Source organism: Myodes glareolus, chromosome 19 (genome assembly GCF_982192425.1).
Source record: "Myodes glareolus chromosome 19, mMyoGla1.1, whole genome shotgun sequence".
In the NCBI taxonomy this organism is placed as follows: domain Eukaryota; kingdom Metazoa; phylum Chordata; class Mammalia; order Rodentia; family Cricetidae; genus Myodes; species Myodes glareolus.
Genome location: NC_142044.1, coordinates 17,375,051 through 17,401,489, shown reverse-complemented (window position 1 = coordinate 17,401,489; position 26,439 = coordinate 17,375,051). Strand labels below are relative to the sequence as shown.

Sequence of the window (26,439 nt, the reverse complement as noted above, 5' to 3'; positions counted from 1 at the left end):
TTTAAATCCAATCAGAATATAGGGTGGTTGCTTCTATGATGTCTATGCCACTATTGCATCAGTGGTCATGCTTTACCAGACCAGTTGTTGTTTTGGATAGCAGAGTTCACAATAGCTAGTGATCATTATTTTTTGCTCCAGTATTATGCATAGTACCTTCCAATGCCGTGAAAGCTAGTCAGTAAGAATAGAGCTAAATCTGTATAAACCATTTAAACTGGCACATATGGCTGAGTGCTATCACATATTTATTTGTGGCCACAACAATCAGAGTTGTCTTGACTTCTGATTACGTGAACTAGAGCAGCCAAGTACTCTGGTGTGAAGACTCATGTGTGGGCTCTTGGACTAGGTGTCAGATGCCTGTGTACTTTTAGCCATTGCTTTTATCTAAACTGTGACTATTATAATCTTCTGAGAGTTTATTTCTAAAGTCACTCAGCAAAGGTTTCCTTGTATGAACAGTGCATTGTTTATTGTTTCTCATTTTATATGCTTAGGAATTGATATGTGAGATCTGGGCCATATTTTTTTATTTAAAAAAATTAATTTTATATGCTAGCTCCAGTTTCCCTCCCTCCCCTTATCCTGCCCCCCACCTCCCAATATTCTACCCCCCATCCACTCTTCAGAGAAGTTAAGTCATCCCTTGGATAGTCAACAAAGTCTGGTATACCAAGTTGAGGCAGGACCAAACTCCTCCCCACTATATCAAGCTGCACAAGATATCCCGCCATAGGGAATGGGCTCCAAAAAGGCAGTTCTTGCACCAAGGATAAGTTCTAATACCAGTGTCAACCCCCTAACAAATCAGGCCATGTAACTGTCACCCACATTCAGAAGGCTTAGTTCAGTTCCCTGCAGAATCCCCAGCTGTCAGTCCAGAATCTGTGTGTGAGCTCCCACTAACTCAGGTCAAACAATCTCTATGCTCCCAATCATGATTTTGAACCACCTTTCTCATATCATTCCTCTTCCCTCTCTTCAACTAAGCTCCAGGAGCTCAGCCCAGTGCTTGGCTGTGGATTACTACATCTGCTTCCATCAGTTGCTGGATATAGGTATATGATGACAATTAGGGTAGTCTTATTATAGAGGAAAGCCAATTCAGGCACCCTCTCCACTATTGCTAGGAGTCTTAGCTGGGGTCATCATTGTAGAATCCTGGGAGTTTCCCTAGCACCTGGTTTCTCTCTAACCTCATAATGGCTCCCTCTATCAAATCAGTGTGGTAGTTACTCAGAAAACTGGGACCCAGTCTACCTCAAGACCCAGCAATACCACTCCTCGTTATTTACCCAAAGGATGCACAATCATACCACAAAGACATTTGCTTAACTACGTTCATAGCAGCATCATTTGTCATAGCCAAAACCAGGAAACAAACTAAATGCCTCTCAACCAAAGAGTAGATAAATAAAATGTGGTACATTTAGGCAATGGAGTATCACTCAGTGCTACAAAACAATGACATATCGAAACTTTCAGGCAAATGGATGGAACTAGGGAAAAAAATCATCCTAAGTGAGGTAACCCAGACCCAGAAAGACACAGTATGTTCTCACTCTTAAATGGATATCAGACTTAAAGCAAAGGATAAACTGGCTGCAATCCACAAAACCCCAGAGAAGCTAGGTTAAAAGGAAGACCCTAGGAGTGCCACACATGGAGGGCATGAGGAAAGGGAAATAGTCAAGATCTCCTGGGAAAACTGGGAAGGGGAGTAGAAAGGAGGGGTGCGAAATGGGAGCATGAGATGGCCAAGTTGGGGGAGTGATGGAAATCAGGAGCAATGAAAGATCTGGGACATCTTTAATTCCTCCTCTAATCTTCCTGTTTCCCTTAAGTTGCTATAAGGTAATCAATGAAGCCTCTGAAGTAGAGTGGATCAATCTTAGAAACCAGAGGTTTGAACAGGTGGCTGGTTCATCCTTGATCCATTTGACATTGAACTCTTTGAGTCTCCAGAATCTTAGAAGGGATGTTCTCCCAGGATTGTATTAGTTTTAAAGCTAAAGCTCCAGGTTCAGACAAGCAAAGCTACTCTAAGTTTTCCTAATACTCAATCAGCATTGTTAAGGATGTGGAGATCAGCTAGCTTTCCTGCTTGGAGAACTCTCCACTGTGTCCAGGCACACTGACAACTATTGTCTCTGCTTTAACTCTGTGAGGATAAAGCTGCTTCTTAAAATGCATAACCCTTATGATTTCTCTTTGTAATTTCCTAATGACACCTTAGATCAGCCCAGCAGCTGAGAGCTGTTCCCAAACAGTTTTTCTGGGTGAAAAAAAAAAATCTTTGAGTGGGAAATGCCCTCCATATATGATTGATTTCTTTTAGCTCCGATTCTAAATAAAAGTATTGTGAATCTTACTCACAGAGGTTTAGGAGACTGACCACTGTCTGTTCTTTAAAAAGAAGTATATTCAACAAAAATGCAGAGCCTTGTAATACGGAATAGGATTGATCTGTGCATCCTCCATTGCACTTCCAGCCTTTCTCCGTGCCTTGTCTTGGCAGACTTTTGGGAAAAGTCCTTTATTCTCAGCTAAAAAGCATTTTCTTGGTTGGAATCCAAATTTGTACCATTTTTCCAAGCACAGATAGCCCTTGACTTATTCTGAATCTCTCTGTGCATCTCCTGATAGTCAGCCTGTAGTCCTTTCCTTCTGACCCTTTTCTCCGTACTATGCTCCTCGGTGGTTGTGGCCAGCAGCCTTTCCTGGGAAGCTGAAAATACAAAGTCACTCTGTCCCTGTCGTTTCTCATTTACAGGTTTTCTGAAGGTGAATGACTCATTCATATTATGCCATTTTATAACACAACCAATTTCAGTTCAGCAAAGTTAGCTCCATCAACTATCATAAATATAAAGCATTTTTTGCAAGAGTTATTTGAGGGGACTTCTCCCAGCTCTCTTTTATTCTTTTAAATTTTTTTGCACAGCCAGGATTTGAAAGGAGGTATGTAATTGAAGGATCAACTAAAATTCCAATCCTTTTAGCAACACTGTTGCTCTTATGGACTTCTATAAGGGGCCTCTGAAATATTATTTTCATTTTTTAGTCTTCAAAACTCAGACATCATCTCACAGAGAGATTAAACGACCTCCCCAAGGACATTCATTGCTAGTCAGAGGTTGATCCAGTAATCTAATTAAGGCCCTATAATTCTAGCAGTCTTGCCAAAACCACACTTTCCCCTCCTCCTCCAGCCAAAGCCAGTAATTGAATATGATGACCTGCTTGGCCCCCAGCCCTAGAAGCCCTCTGATCCCCCAGCTGAAGCCATTTGACCACATTTAAAGCTTCTACCGCAGGCTAGAAGTATGGGACACTAATCATTAATTAGAGAGACTTTAAAGGACTCTCATGGGAGAAGTTACTTCTTGCCATTTGGGGATTCTGGGCTTTGTCTTTGTAAGAGTGACTCAACTCCATTGTACAGCATGGTACTCACACTCTTAGGAACACATTTCTCTTTTCTGTCATGGGATTTTCCTCTTTTAATCCAATTCCTCCAAGACGAGGTTGATCTGCCTTGATATTTGTCCTCCTTTCTCACCGTTGTGTTCTTCTCGTGAGCCAATGGCTGGCAGGGAGTCCAGCCCACTCACCACCTGCCCACTTCTTGTCCACATGATGATGGCTGTAGCATGTGCCATAACTGTGATCTTCAAATAAATTCCTACCGTTATCCCAGAATTCCGGACCCAGCAATGCCCACCTGAGCCACTGTGTGTGTCCACCATATGCTTCATGCCTGTGCTACCACTGCCAGCCTAAGCTTTCCACGCCCTGGAGCTCAACCAGCGTCAGTCAGCACCACCCTTGTGAGTCAGTCTTAGATCAAGATTCTACCTTTTTCCTGTCACTAATGAAGCAGCAACTTCTTGGTCTGGAAGGGAGCCATGTATTTCCTAAGCCATCTGAAGTTTCCCACTGGACCCAGGAGTTTGTCTGGCTTTCTGTTAATGTCTTTCAGGAGTTAACCTTTATCCTAACATTTGAGGAGAGCCAGTGGTTTGTTTTTCCACATGATATTTACTTGCTAATTTCCAGGTTTTTTCCTTGTCCTTATTTCAAGCCATTTTGTCAAGTTTGTGAATGTTCATTTATTTGTTGATTCGTCTGTTTTATCTTCTAGTGTGATTTCGTAAAAGATATTTGATTCAACTATTGAGGTAACAGTGTAGTCCATGGATAAATACAAAGGCATCTGATAAAGAAAAAGACATGTAGACAAATAGGCATTGTGCTCCTTTAGTCTTTTGTGATCTATATTGACTAAACTTAAAGTTTCTGATGCAAAATAGAAAGTTTCTGGGGCTGTCCATGAAACTGAGTAGTGAATCATTAAGTTTTATTTTACTGCTTCGAGTTTATTTTGCTGTTCCCTTCATAACTCCTTAAATATACTTGGCATTCAACCTCTTATTAATAAGAAAGCAAAAGCTGTCTTCTAGTTTGGTGTCAAAATGAAGAAGAAACTTGTAAAAGTTTAGCAGAATAACTAGACTCTTCACTTTGTGTAGCAAGAGAAGCCCAACAAGACTATGAGACATCTGGAAATAAGTAATGGTCTTGAAGGAATCACATGATCAGACATATACATAACCCTGAATTGCAATTATTTGAAAATATTAGAAAAGAGGGAGATTTTAAAGTCAACCAGCCTTTGGAAGGGGTAGATATAAGATTGGAGTAAAAGATTAATTTCCTACCATGTGCCTGAAATTAACTAAACTATTCAAGTATTCTATATTTTTTGACCCTTTTGAACAATAAGGTTTATTCTTGAGTTTTTACTGTTGCAAAGTACCATAACAATGCACTCATTTATAGTGAATATTTTATCAAGAATATAAAATAATATTTTATGGCTTATATCATTTAATTTTTTTCATATTTACTTCACTCTAATGCCTCCCTTGTCGTTAATCTCTCTGGTCCCCTGCATTCCCCCAAATGGTCCCCTTTCTTCTTTCATAGGCTATATGTCTGTATATCAATTCATGCATGTGCATATACATGTATATTCATATATACATGTGTGTATTTTTAAGTCTAAGTTCTACACATGACAAAAAACATACAATATTTATCTCATTTTTCTTGCCCATTATCCTCCCTTGATCCTCCCTTCCTTCTCTTTGACCCTTTCCTCTACTAAATACCCACTTACTACTTTCATATCATGTATGTTGAATGTAGATTCTGCAGTGAGTACATATAAGATACTTGTCTTTTTGAGCTTGCTTTATTTCATTTCTTATGATGATCATTGATTCCTTCCACTTTTCTGCAAATGGTAACATTTCATTTTTTGTTACTGAATAAATTGCCACCGTGTATAGTTCCCACAATTAATTTACTAATTTATAGACTTCTGAGCTGGCCCCTTGGGGGTGTTGAATATACTGCAGTGTACATAGATGTGCAGTAACATGCTGACTTAGATTTCTTTGAATTGATACCTTACACATGCTGCCACAATCTCTGTGAATTCTGTCTTGGTTTTTTGTTATATAGAGAGAGAGATGGAAGAGAAGGGTGAGAGAGAACCAATATAAAGTTGTGTGGGTGAAGGTGTGGAGGGAGTTGGAAAAGGGAAAACCATTATAAAAATAGATTGTATGAGACTGATTGCATAAAAAGCAACAATAAAGTGCAGAGTGGTTGAGAAAGAAAGCTAACATTAGTCTCTAGCATCCACATGTCTCCCAAGCCAGCATACCTGCGCATGCATATTCATACACACATATGTACACGTATGTATATATGAAAAATAGAAATCCAAAGTGTTTCCTCAGATCCTATAACTTGACGATTGCTTCACCAACTTAAGAAGTTGTGTGACTCTTTGAATCCAGCAATGGAAAGACAAACAATTCCATGTAAGGTTCTAGATATGAGCCCTGCCAGCTTTAAGAAGGAAAATAATTTTTCCCATTCTCTGAGATGTTTTTCATTGTGATTGTTGATTTTTTTTCCTTTTGTCATACAGACTGTTCAATCTCATATGCTGCCATTTGAAAATTCTTAAAATTGTTTCCCTGGGTATAGGAGAACTTCTTGGGAGGACGTTGTCTCTGCCTTTGTATTGAAGTGTTTTCCTCTAGCTATTTCAAAGACTTGGTATTAAAAACTCATATTGAAGTTTTCTTTGAAACTTCTTAGAGTTCCTTGGGGTCACCCTTTTTGGCAGATCTGAACATCTTTCCATGTATCTGACACAAAAGCATCCAAGGTTAATAATGGTTTGTTAGTTTTAAGTGGCCGTTTAATAATTTGAGTGGTGGATATGCAGCGGCATTTCCCATGTGCTCGCAGCTGCCCTTTGTACCGTCTTCCGTTCTTTGGAAGTCATCTTGTTTAAAGTGAGGAATAAGAAAACCTGGGAAAGTGCCACTGAATACGTTAACCTTATCAACAAGAATGCTTTGCAAATGGGAACTGTAAAGCTAATGTGACAGATTATAAAGTATTGTTTGACTCCTTTCTGGTGTAGCAGATTTTTTTAAAAGTGATATGCTAATATTGTAAGACCTGAAGTTCTGAAGGGAATGCAAGCATGCAGGCATGGGCACGCACACACACATGGAGACTTAAACTACTATTTACTTTGAACAATGGAGCAGGCGGTGCATGAAATGAAGTGTTGGGTACATTAAATCTACAGATTTTAAACTTTTTATATGGTCACCTCGCAGCAAGTCGTCGTAACTTAAAAACCAGTTTGAGTCTAAGAAGAACTGCGGAATAAAATCCATTTGGTGTGCACAAATGCTGATTGAAAAGCGACCTAAGAGAGAGGCTGCTGTCACCCTGCTTGCAGTGTGAAAGATTTTGGCTGCTTCATAATCAATAATCCCAAATGACTCTGAAGGGCTCTGCTGGTGTATGAAAGGTACAGAAAAATAATGTATTTGAGGACTGGAGGGAAATCAGTTTGGAATCCTTTGCAGGAGTGTTCTTTAAGGATCGGGAACATAGACCGTGCTGGACTCTCTCTGTTGGTTATATCAAATGCTTAACCCAGATATTTTATTATTAAGGTAATGTGCTTTCAAATCAAAGAGGTCAAGAAATGCAGGAGATGCCTTTGAGCCTCCGGCCTCTTTCTGCGTTTACTCGGAATACTAAATAGCTCAAGGACCAGAGTGAGGCCCCAGAATAGAAACAGAAAATCAGGTACACGTAACGACACAGGGTGATGCGTTTTAATTTAACATTCTGGTTATATCAAGGGGGAAAATGGGAACTGAATACAGAAGCTAGGAGGGACGCTTACTTTAAAAAGGAAGAAACAGCAAGTGCAAAGGACAAAAAGATCCAGGGGAGATTTTAGATCATGTTTTGTAGAGAAATGTTATTGGGTCAAGTAAAAAGCTGACTTGTGGTCTCTCTCATAGTGTCATTGTTCATTTGCATGAACCCAAGTGCTACTTATCAACTGAGAGAGCTTTGATTCTTAGGGGTTTCTTAAGCACCTTGAGAGGATCCCAGATTTCACTGCTATAAATGCCGAGTGAGTATCCTTCATTTGATTCCAGGTTTCTATTTCTAGACCTAATGATCCTCCCATGAGAAGGCAGTCAGCCCTGAAGGCCCAAAAGACAAATCACATTGGACACAAAGCCTGAGCCATTGACCATGTTATCTCTTGGATAAGGTGTACGTGCTGATTGGGAGCAAGGATCTGTGTGTAACTGGTCTTTGAGGCCAGACAGAAAAGATGCTTCAACTTTTCCAGTACTAAGTGTCAGCCACATACCCGGGTCTCAGAGAGGACCAGGGTATGGTCCTATGTTTCTTATACTCTTACTAGTTTCTTGGAAAAGAGCTACAAAATGACAGCCACCAACCTTCCACGTTCCTAAGAGTCTGGGCAAACTGTCTTGGTAATAAAGTAACTCATGAAGCTTATTACATAACTGCCGACAAAAATTTCTAAGACACACTTTTCTTTGATTTCCACCTGTCCTACATAACCTCAGTAGGAAGGAGAGCAGGAACAGTAGGATAGTAGGCTTACGAGCAGCAGCCGGAAAGATGAAGTAGCAGTAACAGTCAAGATTAACACTTGAACTCAGCAGCAGGGTTTCTGTTTATGTTGTAACTGAATCCTCACAGTAACCCTGTTAAATAAATGCCATATCCTTCTTTCCTCGATGGGGAAGCAGAGGTGTTGAGAAATGAGGTTCCCTCCTGACTACTGCATAGTGAGGGAGTGAGAAAGAGAGAAAGCCAGGAATGCAATCCTGGGCGTGTGAAAGCCCACTTGTGCAGGGTCAGAATGACTCTGAAGGTCAGGCAGCCTTCCTTGTTTGGACTTCCTGCAGCTCCTCTCTTACATGGGAGTCTGGAGTGTGTACATGTAAGGAAAGGCCTCTTGTAGCTGGTATACTGTTCACTGTTAACCACTTAATACAAAGCAAAGCATTAACAAACTGCACATATAGGAAAAGAGGGAAGTGGGATTCCTTGACATTTACTGTGGGGCTCTGCATCTTCTATCAGTTGCTGGATGAAGCCTCTCTGATGACAATTATGCTAGACCCCAGTCTATGATTATTGCACAATTTCATTGACTTTTTTTTTTTTTTTTTTTTTTTTGCTGGTCACATTTGGTTTTATCCTAGGTCTTAGAGCTATCCAGCCTCTGATTCTTCACCTTCCAGGTAGTGTCAGGTGTGAATTCCCTCCTGTGGATTGGGTCTCAAGTTGGACCAGTCATTGGTTGGTCATTCCCAACCAATGTTGTTGCCACTTTTACCCAAGCACCTCTTTCAGGCTGGACAAATTGTAGGTTGGAGGTTTTGTGGTTGAGTTGGTGTCTCAGTCCCTTCACTGGAAGCCTTGCCTGGCTACTGAAGATGGTTGGTTCAGACCCTCATAAGTTCCTTGGAGTTTCCACTGCCCTGGGCTTCTACCTCCCCTCTGAAATTGCCAGCTAGTCCAGTCATCTCTCCCTCACCCCTGCCCCACTCCTCTTTCTATTATCCCCTCCCGCCTGTTCAGCCAGGAGATCTCTTCTGTTTCCCCTTTCCAGGGAGATCCATGTGCCCCCCTCCGCCCCCTGGAGGCCTCTTTATTACTCAGCTTCCCTGGATCTCTGGACTGTAGCATGATTATCATTTACTTAACAGCTAATATCCACTTATGAGCGAGCACATACTGTGTTTGTCTTTCCGGGTCTGGGTTACATCACTCAGGATGATCTTTCTAGTCCCATCCATTTGCCTGCAAATTTCATGATGTCATTTTTTAACAATTGAGTATTACTCAATTGTGTAAATGTACCACATTTTCTTCATCCATTATGTCGAGGGACATCTAGGTTGCTTCCAGTTTCTGGCCATGATGAGTAAAACTGCAATGAACATAATTGAGCGAGCGTCCTTGAGGCAGGAGAGAGCGTCCTTTGAGTATATGCCCAGGAGTTGGGTAACTGGATATTGAGGTAGATTGATTCCCAATTTTCTGAGAAACCACCATCATCAAAGAGCTGGGGAAGCACAGACAGGCACATCCCTGGGGCTCACAGGCCTGCCAGCCTAGCCTGCTTGCTACTTAACAAGTTCCAAGATATACAGTCTTTCGTTGAAGTGACTAGGAGGTAAACAGTTACTGAGAACGGACAGCAGTGGTTGTCTCCGCACCTACACACACGGACAACACACAATCGTGCTGGAACAAACCCATGTGTGCTCACACGTGTACGTGCACAGAGCTGTCTGCTTTACAGACAGGAATTAAAAATTTAAAAACTAGTAGATTACATGGCAGATGAAACTGAGAAAAATCTGTCATGTAAAACAGGACTCAGCAAATCCTTTCTATAAAAGCGCATATAGTAAATATTTTCATCCCTGCAAGCCACACAGTCCTGTCACATTGATCACCCCAGACTTTTGTAGCATGAGGGCAGATGTGCATGGTCATGTTCCAGTGCAATGCTCAGAAAAATGAAATTTGAGTTGTTCATAACGTTTGTTTTCCATAAAATTTCTGTCCTCTTTATGTTCAACCACTTAAAAACAGACAGACAGATTAGTAGCTTGCAGTGAGAAAGAGTTTGTATTGGGTCCATGGGACATAGTTGCTGACATCTAAAGGAGGAAGAGACTATGTATTGATATGTGAAAAAGATATTTTTTGTTAAATGTAAGTGTTCGATATCTGTGTTGTGTACCTAAATGAATTGAAAGCAGAATCCACTATTTGTACACCCATGTTCACTGCAATAGTATTTACAAGGCAAAAGAGTAAAAGTTACCTCTAGTCCATCTCTATCATACATACACACACAAAAAAATTGATTGACCTACCTACCAATATATGCACTGAAGCATAGCATCTACTTGGAGAATATCTCCTGGATCTATACACTAACCTCTAATTTAGCTCAAAACATAAAGTCTCAACCAAATGGGTAATAGTCTCCTGATTTCATAGTTTGGGTTCTTGCTATCTAGAATCAATCCTTTTTAACATAAGGAAGGTAAACCTGAGAAAGTGTCCAGAGATAGATGAATGGATAAGCAAAATGCAGGATGTAAGGGAAAATTTCAGCATCAAAGAGGAAGTTGAGGAGCTGGAGCAATGGTTCAGCAGTTAAAAACACTGGTTGCTCTTCCAGAAGACAAGGTTTCAGTTCCCATCACCCACATAGTGACTCACAACTGTCTGTAACTCCAGTTCCAGAGTATATAATGCCCTTTTCTGGTCTCTTGGTCACTGCGTGTCCATAATGCCCACACATACATTCAGGCAAAACACCATACAATAAAATAAAAATTAATAAAATCTAAAAAATAAAAGAAAGACATCATGATTAATGATACAATATTAATGAACTTTGAGGCCATTATAATTTGAGGTAACTTCAATAGCCAGACTTACAGAAACCAAAAGTAAGATATTTATTACAGGAACTAGGGGAGAAGGAAATGGGTGGAGAGGGGATATATTAAGTTTGATTGGTAGGAAGATGGGGAGGATCTGGGATGAATAGGGGGAAGCATGACCAATATATATTGTATTGAGATTTTTTTCCTCAGTAAAAAAAAAGTCTTAAAAACAGAAAAGAATAACCGGTGATAGCAAACACCTTTAATCACAGCACTTGGAAGGCAGACGTGGGAGGATTTCTGAGTTCCAGGCCAGCCTAGTCTACAGAGTAAGTTCCAGGACAGCTAGGTCTACAAAGAGAAGCCCTGTCTCTTAAAAAAAAAAAAAAAAAAAAAAAAAAAAAAAAAAAAAAAAAAATCAAATAAATAAATAAATAAATAAATAGTTACATCCTCCTGTGAAATTGCTGCAGGCTTCTCGCTGGACTACCGGTGGTAGAAAGATAGAGAGTAATGCAGTCAGAATTATTCATGATATTGTTTTTCAACTTAGAACGCCTAGTCTAATCATTATATTAACCAAAGTGTGAAGATATATTAAAACCCTTTTATGACATGCAAAGACTTCTTAGAAAGAGTATTCTGCTTTTATTCTAGCAAGTAGAAGATGCAAACTAAGGAAGGGAGAAAGAAGTATCCAGGAAACCATCCATATACCCACCTACCGATCCATTCATCTAGTCATCCATCCATCCATCCACCTATCTATCCACCCATCCAAACATCCGTCCATCCATTCACCCATCCACACACCCATTCATTGATCCATCCATATATCAAATACAGTCAAGAGGAATTTATACAGTAGATATATGAAAATGGGGAAGGAAAAAATGATAAATGAAGAGTATGATTATAATCTTTAGAAATATTTTTCTTTCTTCTTTTTCTTGAGTGAAATACTTCCTGTGATGGTGATAGCTTAGATATAATCCCAGAACTTGGGAGGACAGAGTTGGAAGACTGCAGGTTTGAGTGGCCAGCAATGAAAAGGGAATGAGGCAGGCAGGAAGAAGGAAATCGGATAGTGCAAAAACCCAAAACTTCATAAGAATTTATGTTTCAAATATAAAGTAAACCATGAATTTCAGCAATACCTGAAATAAAATATATTTTATTTTCCTATTGGGAAACTTCTTTAGAATTCTCAAAATATATGATATTGGGTGGCTAAGGATGTAGTACAAGAAAAAAAATAATGCTAACTAGGCTAATTGTCTCAACGTTTGAACAGAATTTACAAAATCATAATGAAGTAAATGACACATTGATTTTTAACTGCAGGTCAATCTACAATCATAATATAGAATAAAAGAGCTGTTGGATTGAATAAATAATATTGACAACATAATAGCAATTCTGTAGATGACAAAATGTGGGACATTGGAAGAGTAAAGCAAGTAGAGAAAAAATTTAAAGTAATCTATATTTGAAATTCATAAAAATACAAATATACTGTTTAAGGTTATAAAAGCAACCAATAGAGCTAAAAATTGTAGTGGATGGATAGATGGAAAGAAACTATCAATGTTCTAATTCCTAGTTTCTAATTATTCTTACCGAGATGTCAATAGATAACTCCTGCAGCCCAGTAAATTAAAGACATCAAGAGGAAAACCCTTGAAGATGTTGGTGCTTATGTTACCTGACTTTTCGTTGCTATGGCAACATCTAAGAAAAAATGGTTTAAAGCAGGAGAAATGTGTTGACTCACATCTTTCAAGATCGTGCCCTGTTGGCCTACTTCATTAACTCCAGATCTTTAATGGGACCGAAACATAATGGCAGAAAGACATGGTTAAGGAAGGCTTCTTACCTCGTGGAGGCCAGGAAACAGAACATGGAACAGGGAGAAAGCAGGAGAAGACATCCCCTCCAAAGACATGGACATGATGACCTGATTCTTCCCAGCACTCCCCACCATCCACAGTTTCGCCACTTTCTAGTGGTCTCTTCACGTTTTGAATCTATCAGTTGATTAGTCCATTGGTAAAGGTAGTACGCTCTGATCCAATCACCACCCACAAACATCTCCCCTTGGATACTGCTTGTCTTGGGGACCATGCCTTTAATGCATAATCATTTTGGAGGGTGTTTCATATACAAACTATAAATGCCCTAGAAATTTCAGATGAAGTTGGAGAAAAGAGATGTCTGACTTGAATTAAGACCATGTAAAATTTCTTTGAAGGAAAGATACCTGCCAAGATAAAGAATGTGTTTTGCACTTTAATACCTTCCTTAAAACTCTTATGCACACTTTCTTTGATAGTAGTGAGATTAGAAAGTAAATAATGTGATTATAGAAACAAAAAAGGTACTTAGGTTATTGATCAAATAAAGATGTGTAATTATTTGTTCAAAAGAGAATGTTCATAAAGATGTGTGCATGAACATGGATTCTGGGAAAACAGTTCATAAAATTAATGTACTATGTTAATGAAGCAAGTCCTCAATGATTTTTTTCTTCAGTGATATAAAAACTAGTACTTGAAAGTCAAGTGCAAATATACAATAAAATGGGTTTTCTTGATTATCTTATAATTCATTCTGTTTACTTCCTGTTAATCATATACTGGTGGTAAGATTTTTTAAGAGTTCATCAATCTTTTGACTCTTAGGATGTTGATTTTGAATTAACCAGTCTCTGGACTGGTTTGATTCTGTGTGATTTAACTTTAGATACCATGACAAGGAACCACAGGTTTGGTGGCTTAAATGTAAGAACTGTGTTTTCTCAGTGTTCTGAAGACTGAAAGTCTGATATAGGAGTGTTTTAATCGTCAGGCTCTGGTGAGAAATAGCCTCTTGGTCACTCTCACTGTGGTGAGAAGAGAGAAGGAAGGGAATAGAGGGAGAGAGGATGGGTATGCTCTTATGTCCCCTCTTACAGTGGAATTAATTCTGTCAAATGGGATCCACCTTTATGACTTCATTTAACCTAGATCTGTATCTAAAGACAAATCCAGAATTAGGGCATCAGTGTGTGAATTCTGAGGTCCCAGAGCATCCAATACATAACAGCCTTGATTTAAATTATTCATAATTTCCTGAATGGAACAGGTCAACAGACTATAGACTATAATGAGCAAGAATCAATGGAATAGGGAGTTGAGGTATCTTTTGAGTGAGTTTGAATTTAAGACTAGAATTGCAAACATCACAAAATACTATGCATCCAGATTTTGGAATTTGTTTTTTTTATACCCCACTCTCTACCCAAACCAGCAGCACTTCTGAAGTGCTTCTGCCCTCTCTCTGGGTATTGACCTCAAGTTCTGTAGAATTTATTTTCTGTAAAAATTGTGCAAATTAAATATTCAGGTTTTTATTATTTTAATTTACTTTACTTTTACATTATGGATGGAGTATGGGTTTACATTGTCCTTTTACTGGTAATACCACTGAAATAGAAAGATTATCACCATCCAATTGTATTGCATAAAAAATGGGTTCTTCATTCAGAAGATAAGTGGGAAGGACCAGGGGGGACCCAGATTAGATTATGTCTGCCTTGGACATACTGAGACAATGGTATGGCCTTCTTGTCTGTTTACATTTTTCTTAACTGAGTGATCAAGAAAGCCAAGGAGCACAAAGAGTGTCAATGACATAGTCCTCATTCCTGACCTTCATTCTTCCATTATGTCTATCAGGCTAGAGAAGTGCTAAGTCTCTATGCTGTGTGACTTTATTGCATGTGTACCAAATGCATCCCTAAAGCTCACTAGCAGTGACTTTCTATGTGCTTCTTGACTTCTCTAAGCCTGTTCCTCTCTAAGTCTAATGCAATAAGTGCTTTATAAATTGTTATAATATTATATTTTAAATATTATAAATTGTTGGAGAGATTCAAGATGACTTTTCTGGAGTCAACAAATTTTCCCATATTCTGGATCACTATACTGCTTCTAATACTGTTTGGAATGATATCATAGATACCCTTCTGCCATCTTCCAAAGCCCTACTTAATCAGGCTTGACTATGCAGGTTCTCACAAAGTTTTCAAAAGAGCAAGAAACCTAGAAAAGATGCAAGTTCACTCAAAAACTCATCTCAGACATAAACCAACTATATATCTTACACTTTTGTCAAGGTAAGCCACTGTCCACCAGACTCGAGAAATGGGAAACAGCTGCAAACGTGTTACTGAAGACCTCTAGTCATATTGCACCTGATCGTTTTGCAATGAAGACATCATTGTTTTCAATCCACTCTACTGTCAAAGGTTTTATTGCAGAAATATGCAATGATAATAATCAATAGTATCATAATGGTTCATACTTGTTTTCGTATTTGCTTTTTTTTACCTATCATTCACACAAAGAATTGCTAATAAGATACGCATGCAGTGTGTGTATGCCTTTGTGTGTTGTACACACTTCTCTTGTAGGCTATGTTCATCTGTGTGATTGAGTGGTGAATTTTCCTGCTATGCTAAACCAGACAAGCCAGACTCAAAGCACAGTGTGATACTCTCCCTCTATATCTCTTGATGATAATAGCAATTGAGCCAATAGAAAGTACAAGCCTTGGTAACTAGAGCTATACAGGTAAGTTGCCAGATGCAACTTATGTCCTATTGAGTGCCTGTTTATTCGATGAGATCTTTTCGTTAGGAACCCTGGGGCCAGCACAGTAGATTTTAGCAGCCTTGTTTCCCAGCATCTCCTGTGACACTGTCAGCCATAATCTACACATTGGGTAGATCGGCACCATCTGCACATGTGGGTAGATAAATACCATCCACACATGTGGGTAGATCAGCAGCATCTGCACATGTGAGGAGATCGGCACCATCTGCACATGTGGGTAGGTCAGCACCATCTGCTCATCTAGGTAAACAGTATGTCTTTCTTTATAAACAGTCATGTGATGTACGTGGGGGGATCTGATCTGTGTCTTTGGTATGTGATTAGGACACTTTGGAAATAGGGAAGTTTGACAGTGAGTCTGAGGCAGAAGTCAGTGGTTAGCTTCCCATAAACTCCAGAAGGTCATATTTGTGTAGTTCTCAGAATAAATAGACTGGCTGAGTAAGAACCAACATACGAGTGTCAATCCTCATTTGATATCTTTCTTTAAACATTTCTCCTTTTACTGTGTTTTCTCGCCTTTCTCCCATATCCTCCAATATCCAATGTTGCCTAAATCCTGCTCTCTCTTTAGTGGTTTTCTTTCTGTCAGTCTTTAAATTAATTTAAAACAACAACAACAACAACTTTTCTCATTCAATACATTCCAACTGCAGTTTCCACTCTCTCTGCTCTTCCCACTTTCCCCCTTCCACCTGGCCTCTCCCCGAATATCTATCTACTCAGTGTTCCTAACACTATTTCATTGTGCCCACAACTCAAGTCATCTGGCCTCCCAAGAGCACCAGTGCCCACTGTACCATGTCTAATCAAACTTGAGAATTCAGTGGGGAAGCATATGAATGCAATCAAAGATGCATCAATATGCTTTTTTTTTTCTGAACACATAGTATGTGTGCATTCGGGTACTATTTAAATGCCTTAGATGAACAATTTCTAATATTTTCACAAATCACAGGTTAACAATTATCTGTAATAAATTGAGGGGGGAAGCATGTTCAGAATGGCCCAGGTGACCGTCTCAAGATCCATGGTACTAGTACTAGCAATGGTACTAGTGATTGGTGAAGCTGGCCTTCACTGGAGGCCCGCATGGTTCCAAATGCCAAACTTCTCTTGTCTCATCATTCTCTGTGTCAATCAAAAAAGAAAAAAAAATTAAGACTCAAGAAGTGTGAGCTATGCTGCTAAGAATGATGGTGCTAGACAGCGTCTGCATTTTTTTTCTGCAAATTCTGCAACTTCTGCTCAGTCACTATAAGAAAAATCTAATGGGAGAAAAAGGATGCTTCAACCTGAGAATGTCAAGAGCCCAGCTGGGATTTGAACCAGTTTTCTGCCACTTTGAGAATATAGGAGCTGTGATATATTATGATGTCCCAGACAATTCGTCCATTTGTTCACCAGGTAATTATTGAGTGCCTTGTGCAGGGCACTGTTCTAAGGTTTGGAATTTCTCGCAGAATAAGAAAGAAAGGAAGGAAGGAAGGAAGGAAGGAAGGAAGGAAGGAAGGAAGGAAGGAAGAAAGGAAGGAAGGAAGGAAAGAAAAACTCCATTCCTTATGCAAGGTACAAGGCTTTGAGAAGAGCCACATAGTAAACAATAGGTCAAATGAGTGAATTATGTAGTGTGCTGCATGTTCTTGCCGCAGACAAAGAAGTAATAGAGTAAGGTCATGAGAACTGAAAGTACCAGAGGGAGGGATGCTGGATTTCTAAACATGGAAACAGGGATAGTAACCCTTAATGAGAAGGACCATTTGAGCAAAGACTGTTGGAGGTAAGGAATAAGCCATCTAGGTACAAGAGCATTTGAGGCAAAATAAGTAGGTATTGATTGGCACATCTAAACAACAGCAAAGAGACTGTAATCATGAGAAAGGAACATATTGGGAAGGCATAATCAAAATGACTTTGGTGACATTTGACAGGGAGATTGTATGAAGCCTTTTAAACAATTTTAAATGTTTTAAATGAAGACTAAGGGAAGACAGAATTCTGATGGTTACACTGGATACTCAGATGTAGTTGGCTCGGTATAGCATGACACTGTCTCCAATTGAGTTTTGAGAGCATAATGATAAGAGAGATGGAGTCTGATAGACTTGAACATTGGTCCCTCAGGTTTCTCTAGTAGAATCCATGTGGACTATAAGAGAAACAGAGGGATCTATGGTGAATCTCAGCAAGAGAGGGAAGTCTCTATCAAAAGAAAGTCTATCATATGCATTTCTACTACATGATGTGTTGATAGTGACAGATGGAGAAGTTCGGGGTGAAAGAATAGGATCCCTTTTGTGAATAAGTTCAGTGTGATGTTTACGGACTGAATATGTAACTAGACCTGCAAAGTCTAGTTGTCTGTTACACATTGGAGTCTATAGATGGGGAAAAAAAATTGGGCTGAAAATATAGTTTGGTGTTCATCGGCTTCTATCGTGGTATGAGAACAGAATCATTAGATCCACATAGAGCCCTGATGTGGCACGGAAGTGAAACTCAGTACAGCCAGTGCTGAAGAAAGATGTTTTCCTTCTGATAGAGGTTATAACTGAAGAACTAGTGAGACAGATGGTGGACGTCCAACAGCATCACCAGTGCTCATTAGCAACAAATGGGGAGTTTTGTGTATATTTTTATGAAAACTGTGGAGTTTTAGGAAGAAACTTGAATCTGTAAAGAGAAAAGAGAGCAGTAGGAGGAAGGAAGAGAGAGGAGAGTGTAGTTGTTTTTAATTAGGGGACTGATAGGTAGTCCTTAAGTGAAGTCACTCCTTATTACACACACACACACACACACACACACACACATACACACACACACACACACACACACACACACACACACACACACACACACACAGTCATAATATATTCATCATAGCCAGGCTCTTTGAACCATCATTTTAGATGTCTTAAATTGAATTCCATGCCTTTGTTAGATCTTACACAGGAACTAATTGATGACTCAGACCCCTGCAGACTTGCCGTGTGTGTGAGTCTGCAGCATCAAGGAAAGAAAGAGAACATTGCTCGGTTCCAATGTGGACAAACAAGAGAAAATTTCTCTCAAACCATCCTTATATTCACTTTTTTACTTTTTTAAAGGTCTCTACCACAGTGGTGTCCTAGAAAAGTGGTCCTCAGCCTTCTAGTCCTTAGCCCTCTGTGACAGTCTTAAAAGTTAGAGAGTCTCAAAAAGCTTTTATTTTCATAGCTGGCACAAATATCAGAGGATTACCAACAGAATGATTAGTGGGTGTTGGAAATTATGAATTTAAACCTTAAAATTGAATTGGGAATCAGAAAATCTGCCTACAAGAAGCAACAGCTACAGTTTGAATTCATTTCATTTGAAGAAGACGCAAAAGTTTAGATTTCTGTAAGTTCAGCGTAAGTCAATGGTGTTACAAGGTAAAATGGTGATTTTATCTTGTCAGCAGTCAGAACCCTGGGGATACTGCTATGGGGGGGAGTATGAACAAATTCAGTGGGCAATGGAGAGTAAATGTTCTCTAACACATTTGAAACAGCTAGCAACGCCATACTACATGTTTGGAGTATTACCCATGTTCCTTCACCATTGATGCTATTCAGGAACTGTTACCAGAGGGGATCAACACAGTTGAGAAACAATGATATTATTCTAGTAATGTTAAAAACATGACTAAAGGTTAAAAAAATGTGAAATAATAGTACATGTGCATGCATTCCTTCAACCAGGAGGGCATGTGCTGGTTTTTTCCTAGAAATATTCTGGCAGAAAGTTGTCTTCTCGTTGGGAGGCCTGTGTCTTAAGGACTTTACCAGCCATAATGTGTTTAGTTCCAAACCAAGAATAACCATAGGAAGTGAACTTCCTGGACCAGGGAAGCAGGTTAGATGGCAAAGTGCCTGACTGGCTTGCAATCATGAGAACCTGCATTGGATCCCTAGAACTAGAAAAAAAAAAGAGTTGGGTTAGTCAGCAGACACTTCTCATCTTATTGGTCAACCACCCTAGTCTATTTGGTAAGTTCCATGCTAGTGAGACACTAGTCTCAAATAATAGCATGGATAGTATCTAAGAAATAGCACCCAACATTGTCCTCCGACCAGCACATTTATGTGCACCTACACACACACACACACACACACACACACACACACACACCACAAAATAATACCAAGCAATAATGTAAGTGAATTTCATGGGTTGCCAGTTGAATGTAATAGTTAAGGGTCATCGTCACAATTTTCTATACACCTCTTTCCATAAAAGAGTTAAAGTGGGCATTATTAGTGTTAAAGAGTTTGTTAGTTTAAGTGTTGAGTATTTTATGGACTATCACATTTCTTTTGGATATTTAGAGACCATGTTCTGAATGCATGAGCATTTAAAGTCACCAAAGTCGATATATAGTTTATTGTCTATAAATGTATGTTTCTTTCTCCTCTTTCTCCCCTCTCCTTTCTTCTTTCTGCAGTCTTAAGTATGATGGCACAAGAGTAGTCAGTAAAAGGGGACAAGAAATGAAAGAAAGGGTTTGAAAAAGAATGGTCCCCTATAGACCCATATATTTGAATCCATGGTCCCCTGTTGATGAAACTTGTAACATAAGGGGGCCTGTTTGTTGGGGGTTTTTCTGTCCTGCCCATCCCCCCAGATGTTTAGTCCCTGAGAAAAATCACACTGAAATCTCTGTAAGTTATAAAACTGATTGGCCCATTAGGTCAGGCTACTTATTAGCTTACACTCACATCTTGATTAACCCATTATTCTGATCTATTTTAGCCATGTGGCTAAGTACCTTTTTCAGTGGGGCAACTCACATCTTGCTGCTTCGGTGGCCTGGGCAGGAGTGGGAGGAATCAACTTCCTCCTCCCCAGAATTCTCCTGCTCTCGTTACATCATTTCCACTTCCTATCTGGTTTTCCCACCTACACCTCCTGCCTGGCCAATCAGCGTTTATTTAAAACATGATTGACAGAATACAAACAATTCTCCTGCACCAGAAACTGTTGGAAAAATTAGGATGTTGGTGGTTGTGCATCACTTAGGTTTCAAAAGCCCAGTTTGCTCTCTGTCTCATGGTAATGTCACAAGATGTAAGCTCCCTGCTACTACTCCAGCACCATGCATGCCTGCTTGCTGACATGCTTCACAGCATGATGTCATAAGCTCACTCTTTGAAAGTGTAAACCCCAAATAAACTCCTTCTCCTCTAAACTGCCTTGTTCTTAGTGTCTTATCATAGAAATAGACAATTAACTAAGACAGGACATTATGAGAAAGTAAAAGAAGGAAGTTCCTATAGTTTGCCAAACTGATAAATTATGAGAAGCCAAAGTCATATTTATTACCTTTTTTTTTGTTTTTGGTTTTGGTTTTGGTTTTGGTTTTCCAAGACAGGGTCTCTCTGGAGCTTTAGAACCTATCCTAGAACTAGCTCCTGTAGACCAGGCTGGCCTCGAACTCACAGAGATCCTCCTGCCTCTGCTTCCCGGGTGCTGGGATTAAAGCTGTGTACCACAAGTGCCCGGCTCATATTTGCTACTCTCTGATAGTTGTCTGTGAGTCTCATTTTGTCCCACCAGTGACTGATTTTTCACAATCAACCATTTAGACCTCATACAGTCTCATCCAATAGAGACTTTACACAGTAATTACATGCTTGCAATTACAGTGTTCTCTTATAACTCAAAACCAAGTAAATTAAGAGAGAATTTGTATTGCAAAAAAGGGGGGTAATTCGATTAAAAATTAAAATTTAGCTTTAAAGGCACTTTTCAATGTGATCTTTCAACACTAAATTTCTTTAAAGCATTTAATTATTTCATTACTTAACAGAGAAGCTTCATCTTTACCTTGGAAAGTTCAAACTTTACTACATAAGACTACTTCCTGGCTAAACGCAAATTATAAATACTATAAATCATAGCTGAAATTATTGCGTATCAATGAATTAAAATAAAAATCATTTGCAAAACTAGTAATATTTTTCAAGCCACCCTTCTGTTGGATATGAGCCTTGCATAAAGTCCTGCCTATAAATGAGAAAGTAAAAGTTTCTAAAATGCATTTTCATTTTGTCGATACAAAGACCAGGACTAGTTCAGAACGGAAATGTCTGGAATCCTGCTTCCTGTCACAGTACACAGAGGTTAAGATAATAAACTGCCTAAGGCCTCTTTCAGGGCAGCAAAAACAAACCAAAATTGTCTCTGGGGTTGTAAATCGAGGAACGATGCGGTAAAACTGAGCATGCAGAAAGAAAACTGGGGTAAATGTTTTTTTAATGTTTGCCGTTGGGCAGGATTTTTTTTTCCTGTTAGTTTACTGTTCCTGGCAAATATGAAATGCTTTATCTCAGCTCTTTGGACTATTATTATTTTGGTTTAGTCTCCTACTGTGAGGGAAAAAGAAGACCCGGCAGCTATTTTAAAAAATGAAAAAATGATCGTCTAGTGAGAGACAGAAAGAGGAGCGTGGACACTGGAGGGCAGAGAGAAGGGGTCCAGGGAAAGGACGTGGCACCTGCTCTTACCTTCTGGAGAGGGCAATGTGCTAATTCGTGCATGGCGATAGATTTAGCCCGTTATTGTAATTCATACATAGAAGTAAGGTTTAAGCTCCTCAAGGGCATCAGGCTACAGTATTTACTCCCAAAACTCGACTGAGGTTGGGATGGAGTTAATAGGACGCTGCTTCAAGGGACTATGACGAGGATCATCTTCGTGCTACAGGGGAGAAGTGGAGGGAGGATAACTCTAAAACCTGGAGCAGACGGGGTAGGGGGGTGGAGATTGTTGTCACCATGACTCATTAGTGCTACCCCTTAATAAGCTAATGTGCAGCAGACTAATAACGATTTTATCATACCTCCAACACTGAGAATTAGCTGATAAATAGGGCCATGATTTTTCATCACAATCATGATGTTAAACAGTGAATTGTGATAGGAACTCAACCCCATCCCCATTCCATTTGCTGTGTTTACGTGGGGGCATATCCCTGTAAGTTCACACAGCCTCAAGCTTGAGTTGACTCCTTGTAAGCAGATATCGCCAAATTTATGATTAATTATAAAAGAATAGTTATAGTAGGACAATATTGTATATATAATAAAACATGTTCTGAAGGAAAAGGGAGGGTTAGCTTTAGAACCACTAGAGTTTCTAATAAAAGGAAACTATTCACGAAAAGTGTCCATGACAGGCTGGTGAGGATGCATTCTGGCTTGACTTGACACGTTTGGGTAAATCATTCTGGGAAGCACAGCTGATGGACTCAAGTCCTCGCTTCCTTGGGCAATGAGCAAGTCACAGGATGACCTTTCGGGATAAGAAGTTTAATGTTTTGATGTGTAAGCAACTTTGTCCTTCTGCCTTCCCCGTCCTAATTTACAGTCCTCTCTGACTGGTTTATAGGAGTCTTCAGAAAATTTGATTAGCTTGACTTGAAGGAAACTTGCAAAACTTTCAGGGTAATGATGTGTCAGCTCTAAACTCCTTCAGCTTTGCTGAGGGTAATAATTTTGAGGAGGAAAGAGCCAGGTTCAGAGGTGCTGACTTTAGAAACAAGCTACAAAGTACATTTGCACCAGAAGGCTCTCAGATTCTAGCTTTTTTGATCATGCCAAAGGAAAGACTGTCATGATAGCCAAAGAACAAGATTAAGCATCAGCATCAAAACAACAGCAGCTACTAAAACATGTGCTCACTTGAATTCTTCAGGACCAGAGTTGTTCTCTCTCATCAGGAATAGGAAAACGGGTCACATAATTTCAAACAGAAGAAGGAAATGGCTGCTTCCTTAGATGGGACTGAAGGGTGGTAGGCAGAGGTGTCATGTATGATTAAGTGCCACATGAGCCCAGTATACCACAGGAAGGAGCAGTTAGGGCTGGACATGAAGCCTACTGCTGATTAGTGAGCCGTGCTTAAGAGTGCAGTTGCTCTTTTTGCCTCTACCTGCCACCATCTGCTTTATTATGTGCAAGACCCTCAGGGGAACACAGTCGTTGAGGAGTTTTCTTCGTGTTCTCATTACCAGAGTTGGAGATCAAACTACTACAAATCCTAGTCATGAGTCAAGAATTACTTTGGAAGATTGAGAAGCCCAGCCTTCTGCTTTATGGTATCTTTGATCCCAAACCAGAAAATTCAGAGGGTTGGACTAGATTTATCTGGTGTTTGCTCATTTTATTAACGGTTGATGGTAGATATCAGAGGAGACCTTTGTTAGAGATTGGTTGAAATTCTTGCATATGATCTCCTAATACGATCTGGACTTCCTCATGGCATGGTTGTTGAGTTCTGGTGAGCACTGAACTATGAGTCAGGTAAAAGCTGTGTCTTTTACAGCCCAGGCTTAGAAATACTGTGGTATAAATTCCACTGTACTCCATTGGTCAGTATGGTCACATGCCTTGCTGAAATTCAGTGACTTAAAACATTAGCCCCCTAATAGCAGAAGTAATGTAAGTTATATCGCATAAAATATATGTTCATATATGTAAAAATACACATATATGCTATCATTTTCAAAAATATATTCTGAAAATTTTAACACAGATATTATTACATATTGTTTTTCCTATTGCTATGATAAAACACAATTGCCATTGTAAACTTACAAAAGAATAATGTGTCAATGGAGCCTATGGGAGCCTTTGACATTTAAACCACCACACATAATGAAGTAAAATGTGAAAGCATTATTTGTGATTCTTTTATATATGTTGGCATAAGAAATCATTCTATTAGAAGCATATTAATAAAAAGTGCTGGCTGAGTATTTGCTTATTCCCACATATTTCATGGTGAATATCTCACTCTCTGTACCATTTTCTCTTAATACATTTTTTTCTTAAACTTGGAACATAGCGGGGAAGGGTGGTAATTACAAATTGCAAACTAAAAAATGCATGTTGTGTCATAATTCCTTTGCCGTAAATAATGGTTAATAATCAGTAAACAAAGAATAATTGCAGGCTAGACCTACTGCTTTTGCTGAATGTTCTAAAAACCAAAGCAAGGCGTTCTCTGTAAAATAAAAATAAAATGTTGGCAAGTATTAGGAAGATATAATTCACATGCCTGGCAATTTAAGACCTTCTCCTTGCCCTAATCTAACAGGTTGAAAAAGTAATAAAATAAGATAATCCCTAGATATCTGTACCAATGAGGATATTTTAAAGGATTCTTGATGCTTCAGCCCAACTCTTTTGGCAAAGACTGGTTCAGAATGATAAAAATAAAATCATTGACATAGAGCTTTCAGCTAGCCTAACCTAAATTCCTGGGATCCATGTGGAGAAAGGAAAAGCCAAGCCTTATTAGTAAATATATTTACAATTCATTATTTATCAAAGGCTGTGTCTTTCACATCCTGTTTTTTGGGTTTTTTTAATTTTTTAATTTTTTTAAATTTTTTTTTAATTTAAATTTTTAAATTTTTTATTTTGATCTTTGATTACTTATGATCAGTTCCCTGGGAGATCCAGTGAGCAGTAAGAGGCCTTGACCAGGTGGCTTCCATATAAAGCCTAAGGACTCCCATTATCTCATTACGACTCCCTGCACGCTGACAGAATTGACTTCGTCTTTCCCACTGTGGCAAGACTAATGCTCCCCGGCTTCATGGGACCCCCCCCCCCCGAGTCCAGAGCCCCCAGGCAGACTAGCGCTTTTTAGTGTGCTGGCATCTGCGTCCTGAAATAATTATCCTCACCTGCTGGGGCAAGTGATGAAGTTGGCAACAGGCTTGTCAGGGAGGAGAGATAGACACCTCCAGCAAAGAAAAGGGTGCTTGGCAATGACTGTTTTACCCCTAACACTTAAGTACCTGCGTAGAAACCCTATTATCTTGTTGTTATAATATTTAGAAAATTCTACTTTCCAGGGGGTTTTCCCACTAGAGACAACAACTCAAGGATGAGTAAGATTTGTATTGCCTTTTTCTCTTGCACCTTTTCCTGTGTGTGTGTGTGTGTGTGTGTGTGTGTGTGTGTGTGTGTGTGTGTGTTAGGAGAAAACAAGAGCTGCATATCTTTCTTCAGGGAATCTAGGCTTGTTGCCTTTCCCAAGCACGCTGGGATGTTGAACGTTCGTGCTTTTCCAGGCATGGGGCCACACTGACAGACGCTCCTTTCCTTCTTTCTCCACAGTCAGCTGCGGTGAAGCTGTCAAAACCAGTGGCCCTGTGGACGCAGCAGGATGTCTGCAAGTGGCTGAAGAAGCACTGTCCAAACCAGTATCAGATCTACAGTGAGTCATTCAAACAACATGACATAACTGGTAAAGTCTGCAGTATCCAAAGACTCTCCTCATTCCCCTCCCCCCCTTTCCCGTGCCCATACAGCAAAACAGTAGCTTCCTGCTGAAGTTTCCTGCTAGAAGGAGGCTCTAGAGCAGGCAATCGACTCCAGGCCACATGAGCCATGGTACTGAACAAATCAGGTGGTTCGCAGAGAAAAGTAGATTTTGAGTATCTAATGCAAGTGTGTGGGGCTGGGGGTGGCGATCCTCGAGTAAACAAGAAGGCATCCGTCGAAAGGAAAAGAAGAAAAGTCTGTCAAATCAACTTCATTGTAGGATCAGTGTGGGGATTTTGTCAAGATGAAGACTCTCTCCGTGGGAGAATCTTTCCTTGTTTTCTGCTCATTAAATCAAGCGTATTGGCTTTGCTGACTGATTAGCTACATATGTGCAACTAATGATGTGGAAGAATCAATAGGAGAAAGTCACTTTCCCTGCCAAACCAGTCCTATCCTGTCGATCATACAGCTGTGAGGTACACTCTCCTTTGTTCCCGCCCAGAGGTTGTCTAAGTTTCTGAAGTGAAGTTGTGCTCGCTGCTGGCGCTGAGATGAACACATTGAAGTCATGGAGGGAACCAACATTTCCATCGAGGGTGTTAAAGCCTTCCATTGATAGGATAAGGA

The 26,439-nt window shown here is 39.6% G+C and overlaps 1 protein-coding gene across 4 annotated transcripts in view; it reads left to right on the top strand.

Moving 5' to 3' along the window:
- The window catches only part of Samd12 (sterile alpha motif domain containing 12), a 400,448-nt gene that overhangs the window by 142,824 nt on the left and 231,185 nt on the right, over positions 1-26,439 (top strand). For 3 of the 4 annotated variants that reach the window (XM_048457236.3, XM_085678977.2, XM_085678978.2), the window contains exon 3: positions 25,663-25,792. In XM_048457236.3, coding sequence (XP_048313193.1) covers positions 25,663-25,792 — 130 coding nt within the window. The remainder of the gene's footprint in view (positions 1-25,662; positions 25,793-26,439) is intronic. The other variant, XM_048457237.3, reaches the window with a different exon arrangement.